Source organism: Spodoptera frugiperda, chromosome 6 (assembly GCF_023101765.2).
Source record: "Spodoptera frugiperda isolate SF20-4 chromosome 6, AGI-APGP_CSIRO_Sfru_2.0, whole genome shotgun sequence".
NCBI classification, from domain to species: Eukaryota; Metazoa; Arthropoda; class Insecta; order Lepidoptera; family Noctuidae; genus Spodoptera; species Spodoptera frugiperda.
Window position 1 is genome coordinate 8,654,666 of NC_064217.1, and position 11,307 is coordinate 8,665,972.

The 11,307-nt window shown below is 36.3% G+C and overlaps 2 protein-coding genes across 2 annotated transcripts in view; both read right to left on the reverse strand.

Moving 5' to 3' along the window:
- LOC118268005 (homeobox protein unc-42) overlaps positions 1-4,845 on the reverse strand; it is a 28,131-nt gene extending 23,286 nt beyond the window's left edge. Inside the window, exon 1 of the mRNA XM_035582278.2 lies at positions 3,819-4,845. Within this exon, the coding sequence (XP_035438171.2) occupies positions 3,819-4,341 (523 nt within the window). The 5' untranslated portion in view covers positions 4,342-4,845. The remainder of the gene's footprint in view (positions 1-3,818) is intronic.
- A 2,369-nt stretch (positions 4,846-7,214) lies between these two features.
- On the reverse strand, positions 7,215-10,197 carry LOC118267855 (cytochrome P450 6B1-like). Its single transcript, XM_050694089.1, has 2 exons — positions 8,829-10,197; positions 7,215-8,348 (listed from the first exon to the last, which is right to left on the reverse strand). The coding sequence occupies exons 1-2, from the start codon at positions 10,162-10,164 to the stop codon at positions 8,179-8,181; spliced, it is 1,506 nt and encodes a 501-aa protein (XP_050550046.1). The 5' UTR covers positions 10,165-10,197; the 3' UTR covers positions 7,215-8,178.
- Positions 10,198-11,307: the final 1,110 nt, after the last annotated feature.

The following is an 11,307-nucleotide window of genomic DNA, read 5'->3' on the forward strand; positions in this document are numbered from 1 at the left end:
ATCAACGTGGTACAAGTAACGAACTTACTTTGACCACTCAACTGAAGTTGCAGTAACTATTTAAATATGCTTTCAAACTTCACTAATATTTTTATAAAGGTAATATACAAATATACATAGGCCACCATAGAAATTTTAGAGCTTTCAGGTAAGTGGAGAACTGATGAGTGGAGTTTGTCACCGATCATTTCCTCTTTAGTTCCAGTTCCCGCAGGTCTTACTAGGGGTGGCTAAGTAACTGCATATTTTGATAGACATCGGGCAGCAGAGCTTTTTAAGAAACTTCAACCATTTAAGCTAAATCCACACTATAGTACCAATCACAGTTTAACTTCGGTCTAGTTTAGTTTTGGTCAAATAATTTATATGGGTTTGTATTGAAGTGGAACTTGACTTCAACGGTAGTATGAATGCCCTCATTGTTTCTCATATAGGTAATTCTTTATTATAACTGGCACTTTATTGTGGATCCACCTTTAAACACGCTGTAAATTCTGAAGATTTTGCCAAAAGATGATGACTCTATCTCATCTCTTTCAGAGATACTCTAGGAGTGGACTGTCACAGGCTGTTTAAGTCAACAGTCCACTGCTAGATTATGGGGATTTTCTATGTCTAGGGTGAGATATCGCAATTTAAAAGATTTAGGTTTTTCAGAGAGCAATACTGCCTGGTTTTTAATGCACAGTATTTTGGTGAGGTTTTGCCATATTTCCATGCTGCTCGTCTAGTGGGTTGGAGAATAGCGAAAAAAAATAGGTTTATTAGAGAGCGCTGCTGATCTGTATTAAACGCGTCTTTTATACCCTGTGCGCTATAACAAGGTGCGGCTGACAGATGCCAGTATGACGTTGACTTCTCTCTTTAGGGATGGACATTAGAAAAATATTTTTTTATCGCTATCGATACTCGCAGTATACATTTAATTCTCTTGAATTTTTTTATTAAATGTGTGTGTTATTTAGTTGTGCAGTCTAACTACGTGTATATACTTGTTAAAATAAATATTTTATGACCGAGCCCTGAGGTGTTTCAGAGTTACAGTTTTACAGAACCGTGAAGAAAACAAGGATATATTAGTTTGTATATGTTAGATTAAGTACCACCACGCATTATCAATGGCGCCGGAAATGTCTAGAAAAATGCCTACTACATATTTCTGCTCAGATAATGTCACTGTGGTTTGGGCAGAGAGAGCCGCGTCTACAGTGGATTTACCCACATAATTAAAGGTTTTTTAAGAATGATAATTGAACGACGCACGATTTTCGTTTTTTATTCTAAAAAAACATCGACTACCTATCCATCGTAGCCGTACATCCCATCACTAAACACGACTATGGCTTTACGTTATACGCATAACCCATTACTTTATTTTTCATTTCATTAGATTTTAATTGAATACTAGAACATTCCGGTTGGTTTTAATTTAATTAACTACGCATCCGAATGATTTAACATAATACGAATGTGATACAGCTAAAATATTAAGGCATAATTTTTAAATCGCAGCAACTTTCAAGAGTGATACGAAACGTTACTGAATCTGTCAGCCACACCTTGTTAGAGCGCATTAGGTATAGTGAGGTTTATTTTTGTTAAAAGAAATTTCTGTATTTTTGAGACTTTATTTTATTAATTATACCATACTTTTTTGCTATTAATTATACAAGTTTCTGTAATCACAATAATTCAGGGCGCTTACTTTTGAAACCAATCTCAATGTCCATGTAATTTCAATCCAATAAAATCTCAATAATTATTCAATTTAAAAGTGTAAAAACTATACGACCCCCATCGTAGTTGTTCAAATAGCATTCTGAGTATGTAATGTAAACCAAACTCAATACCATTTAGTTCATTTAATATGCACGTTATACGGACGCGATAGGCGCGAGTGTTGCAACTCAGTATGAAATTTCACAAAATCAATGTTGATCGATCGGAATAGGGTGGATGACGGGGTAAGAAAATTAAAAATCTATTTAGTCCGTCAATTAGGTAATGAATAAAAATTTGACATGTATTTTTTATTTTGTTTATAAGATAACAATACTTAGATAAAACTAATAAAAGTTTAGGAGTGGGAGAAAATACGTCATTTCTACGTTTAAAAGTTACTAGAAATGACGTCATGCGACATTTCAAATAGTGATTAAGAAGAAGTAATTAAAAAGTATTTGTTTCGGTAAGAAAATAAAAAATAGGTTTAACATAATCTACAAGACGGACATTAAAATAAAAATTAGTTATCTACCTAATTGGAATTTTTGGATCTCTATTGGATTGGATTCAATAGTAAGTCTCCTGGTGTTTAGGTTTACACAATACACAAATCTGAGAAATATTTTGTTAAAATAGTAATAGTCCATACAGGTTCCGATTTCCTTTGTTTTTTCTGATTGGGCAATATTTATGCAGATTTCAGGACTTCTCTAATGAAATAGCTAAATGCTTTTTATATAAAACTGTAAAAGATGCCTTTTAGTTAGTAGCGACCACTTATAGACTGATGTGATGTGATGATAAAAGGTTCTAAAGTTTCTAGGCTGCTGGTAGTTATAGTATAAACAATTGGCTACATAGGTAGAAGACTAAGACTGAAGACCTAGAATTCATTTCCTAATAAAGACTAGGTTTTCATAATCTTTAACTTTGAAACGATGACCGATTTAAGTATCGTACCTATAACTTCAATAAGTTAATAAATCTTTAGTTTTCTTAAACATCCAGTAAAAAAATGAGATATATGTAGGTAATAAATAATAATAGGTAATAAACCTACTTCATTAATCTGTATTTGTGTTTGAGAATTATGCTGTATTGATGTTATTATTAGTTTGGAAATCATAAACCACTCTTTAAAGTTATTTCCCAAAAATCTTTTATAACAATTAGTTTTAATTTAAAGTTAATCTTTTTTTATTGATAACATTTATTCCAAAATTTGTTTCTTGATGCTCTTCTTTTGCAGTTTTTAAATAAGTAGGTACGCAGGCTAAAAGTCAAGTGGCAATAATAGGCGTCTTCTGTTTATTTTAAATTAATTAAAAAGATAATTAACAAGAGTAAATAGGTTATTTGATTTTCCCATTAATCCAATAAATCATTTAGTTATTTGATTGGAGGAATCGAAATCAGGACCTCTTGTGCTACACACCGAACAAGAAGTTCCCGTTTTCGATATTTATGACACAACACTTAATTAATTATGTAGACATTTTCTTTGTTGATCGGTTAATTCACTGTTCAACTAACTACAACAGGATTGTAGTTGGCTCTACCTCTTTTTATCTAGGGGCACGGTAATGGTCGGCCAAGACCAGCCTTGTATAATAAACATAGTATAATAGTAGGTAGACAAAGTGTTCTTATAGAATATTTAAATCCAAAATCTCTGGAAACTGTATAGAACTAATATAAAAAACGATTTCAATCTAATGGTTTAGGATTAAGATCGGTAATTGAAATCGGCAGATAGTCAAGTTATAGCAAAAAAACTAGATCAAGTAACAAATTAAACATAAAATGTTGTTTGTAAACTGAACTTTTAATGAGATTATTGAGATCTATTGCCCTATTGTCACTACTATAGTAGTAATCAGTGTAAAGAACACAACATAACATAAAACATTGACAATAGTTACCTAATTACGGATCTATTTAAGTGTGTATTTACAAAATAAATAGAAGAAAAATTAAGTCATCGACGTCTTACGTTGATGGATTAGGTATATCCAAGAACTTAATCCAATAGGTGCCAAAAGGAGGCTACCTAAAGCAAATAGAAATGATATTTCATAATAAGAGTGACGTACCTGTGTTGTCTTGCAAGGACCGGCTGAGTGGTGGTGCAGGCGGCGTGGCAGCGTGCTCCCCGCCGTACAGCCCGCCGAACTCCTCCGCAGACGACGAGGACGCGTTGCTGCACTTGCGGCCCTTGTCTGGCGTGTACTTGCTCTCCCCTCCCGTCGGCAGGAACTTGGCGTCTTGCTGGTGCTCGTCCAGTAACCCTGGCACGCCCAGCAGCCCACCGACCAGGTTCGGTCGCAACTCTTCCATTATTTTGGAACCTTGGCCGCATCCACCGCCGCCGCTGAAGTTGAGCTGGCGGCTGAAGAAGGCCGGGAATATGTTGAACTGCTGCGGGTCCGGCAGCGCGGCGAGTGGCGGCGCGGGCGGCTCGGCGGCCCCCGCGCACGCCGTGCTCTTGAACTCCACCGTGCTGTGGCCGGCGCGCTGGCTGAGCGACCAGCGCGGCTCTCCCGCGCTCCTGTGCTCGTGCTCCGTGCCGTCGCCGTCGCCGTCGGCTCGGCCCCGACGCTCACTGACTAACCACATTATAGTGACGTCGCACGTCGCGCCGCACCGACCACGCCGCCCCGCGCGTTAATTGTCCGCGACTGCGCGAGAGGAACTCACGTCGCCGCCCACGGGCGAGACAGAAACGGCCTGCTCCCATACCCCCATAATCGATGTAAAATCTTTATAGGGATGCTGCGTCTCATTCATCCGCGGCGGAGAGTGCGGGCCGACTGGGGCGGGCCGATGGGGCGGCTGCAGCGCGCGCTGTGATTGGCTGGCGGCGCGGGCGGCCGGCCCTCGCCGCGCACTGCTCCGGGCCAGATACGCTTTTCTTTGTTTTATTGTCCCCACGGCTCCTCGTCGATCTTGCGTTTAAAGTTTATGCATTGCACTATGTTTTGTTTCACAAAACGCAAAATCATGTATGGAAGTTCTTGAGGTAAAACGTGAAACAGAGAAGGGTGGATGCTTTTAATGGAGCGAGTGCTTTGTGTCGGTGATTGTGTCTGTATGACAGTCCTGTAGGTGGTGCTGGCGCTCGGCGGCTGGAGCCATGTACGCGATGACAAATCTTTGTTAAATGTTAAACACAATTATGTACCTACATAGATACGGCTGTTCAGCTGCGAGCTTGTAACTTGTGAACTTGCGACGTATCTTTGTTTCAGCATATATTGTGAAACAATTATGAAGACCGAAGAACGTTTATGTCACAAATTATTGTCGGCAAGAATTGTAACGCTTTGTTCCTGATTCATTCATTTTTCGTAGTACATTTTCTGAAAGGTTCTAGGTATAATAAAGAACATATGAATTGCGTTTTATTTAAACCATAACAGATTCATTCTGTGTTTCAATATTGACGTCTATACTATTTACACATTATAACTTCAAGCAATTATTTTTGTTACTGTACGTGTAGTTTCATTTATTATTTGAAACTTATAATAAATGTTAGGAACAGACTTTTGTCCATATTCATTGATATTGCTACCTACATACCTACCTAAGCATCAAATTTTTAGGGACCTGGGAACTGAACGGAATTGTACTGAAAGAAACTTATTCGTAGACAGACTGTCCAGAGCTGCGGACTACCGGGATTCCAGCTCAAAACAAGAGTATGAACGGGGTGGTTTTTAGTCAGTAAGATTCTGATACTCCCTCACTTCAAGCAAGGCGGGAGAATTTGATAACTTGCCGCCTTAAAAAAAGAAAGAAAGGAAAGAAGCAGTTTCTATAGCATCCAATAATAACCAAACTTGTAAACACCACAAGGGACATTCAACAACAAACTAAAAATGCCTATTAAAATTAACATAAGGGTTCAAAAAAACCCTTATCACTAAGATCTTTAGTAACAAGTGTAGATACTGCAACCCTTTATAATACATCCCTGCACAATATTATGCATATCATTAGCAGTATCAAGTTTGTGATATTCATTACGAGATGAAAGATATTTAATTGATATTCAATTTCAACTGCGATCACTTTGAGGGCGCGGTTACTAAATCATTCGTTGTCGATAAATTATTCCACAGATTGTAATTTGTTATGTGGAGTGGGTTTGGAAATGTGGCGGTTGAGGTTTTTTTTAATAGTATTTTTGTAGTATAGTTGTAATGATAGGATTTTTTGGAGTTTAAGAAGAGTTTTTGAAATAAGTTCTTAGGATTAGGATGTGTTATGATATGGTGGATTTGGAGATAATATTTTGGTGCCATTTTAATTTATTTTTGTTACTTCTGTTGTATTTTTTATGAGTGAAAGGAAGCATGACGTTTGGTCTTTCGGGACTTACTTTACAGAGTGTTTGGTGAATTTTGCATGTTGTACAAAATACGGGTAACTAATTAATACCGGAACAACATCAGTTATTACAATGGGTAGTAAATGACCTAACAAATCTTAAAAAAAATGTGTCTTTCCATGCGCCAAACACGCTGTTTATACAGCGTGTTTCTGTTTAAGCGTGTTTGTGTTTCTGTTCTGTTTAAAATAAGTTTTAATATTATTTATTTTGTCTCTCCTACCTACACACCTATCTAACTAGATAAGCACATAAGAGCCAATTGCATAGCCAAATGATAGACAAGGAATCCTTTAACGTACATATTTTAATTACAGTTTTCTAACAAACCTTACAGCACCCAAAACAAAAGCCTTCCCACATCGAAAACAATTCGCGTACCTAATTAACTGACGGAAGGAAAAGCAAAATAGAATTCGTATTAAACTAGAGGGAAGTTTTTGGGTACACGAGTACCAGGGATACAGTCGAGCGAGGAGGTCTTAGAACTTTACTAGCAGTTTTAATTGATTCCTCGCTTCTTGAAGTAAGGTCTTTGCGAAGTTCCCTCTCGTATGTATTTAATAGAAAAGTGCTAGTGTCAAGATAACCAAGTTTGCTTATGTCTTCCTAATGTTGTTGATAAGTAATCTTTGATGTAGTTTTGTTATGTGTGTCGGATTTGGTATTTGTGTGTGTTTTGTTAGTGTTTATGAGTTTTTATATAGATTGTTTTAATTGTTATTTAGTTATTGGGTGTTTTGCTTTTCTACATTGTGTTCAATTCTCAAGTAGCTTGCTTAGTAAAAGTTAAAGTTTTACACTTTTGAAAACTCAAATTGATTTTTGTTTGAGGTTTCAAATTGTCAGGCAGTTTGTCCGTCATTGAAGTTAGGTGGTCGTTCCAAAGCAAAGCGATCATGCGAAAGCCTTTTAAGAGAGGTTTCTCCTGTAGAAGGAACTGTAGTCCAGTAGTGAACTATCATGGAATTACTGAAAAATCGGTTAGAGTTCGCAATTTTTTAATTCTGTTAAACAGAGATCCTTTTGTCTGTCGTATACACATTTCCTTTGGAATGAATCTTATGACACCCACGACGTCAAAAGCTGAGTGTATTGTATTCCAATTTGTCATCACCAATTACTCCCCTTCCCAATCTCAGATTCCCTTAAATTCCTAACCTCCAAAAGGCCGGCAACGCACTTGTAACGCCTCTGGTGTTTCGGGTGTCCATGGGTGGCGGCGATTGCTTACCATCAGGTGATCCGTCTGCTCGTTTACGATACGGTTTTAATGTACAACATATTATCTACTTCGATAAATTGTTGTTTATGTATTTGTCAGGGTATCATTATAATTGTGTTTAGTGTTTATCGGTTCATGTCACGACTTTTCATGTTCGTGCAGTGTAGAACCACGAGTAATGAAAATATATTATGTTATGTATATTAAATATTACTTGTTACTTATCTATTTTAATAAACAGCATTAAAAATTACGCATTATTTGAGTGTTTGTAAATACGAGAGTCGAGCGAGGGGGTTCGGTTTCGATTCCTAGCATAACATTGGGTGCCTAATAGGTTGTTCGGTTTCAAAATTATCAATGTGCAATTTTAAGTTATTATTTAATTTTAGATTATGGCCTATAGGATCGCTGTCTTTTAAAAGGCAGCAATATAATTACATTATTCACCATGCTCCTCTTCTCGAGGGTTCACCAAATCGCCAACCAAGTGTGGAGATGGATCCATCAATCGTTGATACCTATGTATAACATGTACCTACAACTTATGTATAAGATTTTAATGAATGCGAAGGAGTTTTAAACGTAGGAGGAGTAAGAAGAAAAACAAGGAAATACTACAATCTAAACATTAACATTAAATCAATATTTCGTTTAAACGTCCATGACGTTTAAACGAAAAATATTTATTGTGTGCAATAAATAATTTAGTTAGTAACAACGCAATACAACAAGAGGTTCAATGATTAGTAATGAGACAGACATTACTATGGCCACGACGCGACGCATCATTCGACAATTGTCAATCTAATTTTATACCTTAACTTATTTCTTATCAATTCCTATGTTCTATTTTCATCCAAATTCCACCCAATGGTACAGTGGTAAGCAGTCTCTTTGGATCTAACTTCAATACTGCTTTAGTTTTAGAAGACGGTGATACCTTGAACCTTTTTAAAAATAAAGAAATATTTGATAATACTAACACTTTTGATGCTCTTATACCTGTAACAAATAAAAAGATATTAGATGGGCTATACGTTGAAGATCGGGTATTAGAGGAAAGTATGATAAACATGGAAATAATGCTATCTATATTTTTATAATAACTATCGTGAGGCATACTAAAAATCACGGTTTACTCAAGTAAATTATTGGAGAAAAGCTCTATTAGTTTCGAATCACAGAGGGACTCTTTATCATGTGCAGCGTGCGCAGACGAGGTGGCGTCGCGTAAGCGTGACTCTAAACTAGTAGATTTTCTCCATTAATTTTCGTGAGGAAACTGTGATATTTTGTTAATTTAATGCTATATAGATTTGTAAAACTGGCTCTTATTGCCGCACTTAGAGTAATAAATGGTTGCATAAACCAGTCCTTAGCAATTGTTTTCAGGACAATATTGTTACTAAGGAAGAGTTTGAGTACGGTATTCATTAGTTGTCTCAGAGTGATAAATCTTCAAAATTAAAACAAAATACAAACCTAAACATGCTCTTGGTCCGAATCCAAACGGCAAATAAGTGTATGAAGTTATCTTATCCTTGTTTTCTGGCAAAAATCTATCCGGATCGAACTTACAGGGGTCCTTGTAATACTTCGGATCAAGTTGCAGTCCATGGGTCGGTATGAAAATAAACACATTTTTATCTACAGTCAAATTCGTGTCTGGCAAAGTATATTTAGCTGTAGGTCTTCGATCAAGGACGTGCGACATGGGATGCAATCTTAGAGCTTCTTCATATACCATATCCAGGTACTTCATCTCACTTAAAGCTTGCAAAGATAGTTGTCCATTATGTTTGTCAAACACAGACGTGATTTCTTGGTAACATTTTTCTTGAATCTCCTGATGAAGAGCCAGTTCGTGAAGAATCATTCCTGACAGAATAGACGGTGTCTCGTAACTAGCTAAAGCTATTGTCAAAGTCTGCTCTATTATGTCTGTGTTATTTACTATTGCATGCAGTTTACTGTTAAGCACTTTCTCATCTCGAGATTTAAGATTCACCATATGGTTTAGAAATATGTGACTCATATCATTACCGTCTCGTGGCTTATTAATTAATGATGTTATATAATGGCCGAAGCTCATCAGTCTTCTCAGATATATTATTCGGAAGAGGGGTGCTAACATTTTCAATAGTGATGGACACACGTAGTTGGCTATATGTAGTGGCGAATTTATTAGATGAGGATTGATAGTAGTTTCTATCAAAGCTGTCTCAAGTTCGTTGTCACCAAAGAAAGGGTCGATTTCTACACCAAATGTTAAGATTCCAACGTTTTGCAGCATGAACTTGGATTGTAGATTATGAATCTCATGGTCGATATTGTTATCGATCAGATAATTCACATATTTCGCATAATTGTCAGCAGATTTTTGAATACAAGGAAGTATTTTGGATAGTTTGCTCGATGTGTACAGAGGTGTCATCAATTTTCTTTTTGCGTGCCATTCTTCATTTCCTTTCAACGTGAACACGCTCTTGGCAAGCTGCAACGTCTTCTCAATGCATCTGTCGGAGAAGTATTTGAAGTCTTTGACCATCACAAGCTTAATCAATTCAGGGTCTCTGAGTAGAAGAACAGGTCGGACTCCTTTGTACATTCCAACAAACCTTTCATTTGGGTACTGTTCATATATCTTCCGTAACAAATCTGCTTCACTTAGTCTTCCAAATATAAACGGTGCGTAATTCCCAACAAACGGATAAGGTGTAGGTCCGATAACACCCTTCTTTCTCCAGAATGAGTAAATTTCAACATACTTTAAATAAATAGTGACCAATAGAAGAAATATTATTATACCCACTAACATTTCTGCTATGTTAAATAGGTAATGTGCTACAAACTAAAATAGGAGTCCGAGGTTTAGATTGCTAAATATAGGCGTAATTAAGTTAGAATTGGGGTTCAAAAGGGGAAATAACAAAATATAGACTTACAAATTACATAATCAGTACCTTTAGTAAGAGTTTGCTTTACGTTTAAAGTAATAGAAAGTACTTGAAGGGGAAAAAAGAGTAAGAGAAGAAACTCTTGTTTCGAAGGATACAGGTACTTACGTGATAATCCAAAAATAACTATAACCAACTCTAAACAGCACGGTCACGGCACGGACAGGAGATCAACTGTCTGTGTTTCCTGATGGGTATAACCTGGGTGTCCTCAAGGCCCGAGTGATAGGTTGCTCATGGGCAGACGTGTTCCATCGCATGCCGAATCATCACATACCACCAGACTAGATAGTGGCAAAACGTCGTCCCATCAAATATAAAAAAAAAACGACTTATTTGTTAGTAACTACTTTAATTATGAACATTTTATGAAATATTTAGATTAATTTATAATTATTACGGAACCCATTACTGATATTAAATGTATGTATTTATTGTGTATATGTATTTAATTTGTCACGTGTCACCGCTAAAAAGTTATTAGTCGTTAAAGAAAGAATAATAATGGCAATAATTTTAAATTATCCTGAATTACATATTAATGGAAATTTTATGAAAATTAAAGTAGTTTACGAACTATTTTTTAAACACATTCCTTTATAACATATTTATTATTGTATATGTGATTTTAGTAAAGAAAGGTGAACTTTTCGTATGTATGTCATTAGTCAGATGTCTGTCTGTTATCTAATCCCTTCTTGGTAATATGTCTGACTTACAGATTCAAGGTTAATTCTGAAAACTTTAAAATTGGAAAATGAAATCATAGTACCCAACCTTAATCCTTGCGGAATGCACCAGAAAAATCCTTTTAAAGAACGCGCACTTGCACTTTCTCTATAGTAAGAAATATAGTATGGATATTTTTCGGTGAATTGGCTACATTATAGACTTACTGCGTTATCAGAGTCATTTATTGGTTACTTCAGCAAATTACCCGGTCCTTAGCGATTATTTCCGGAACAAAATCGTTACTAAGGAATAGTTTAAGTAATCATTATATT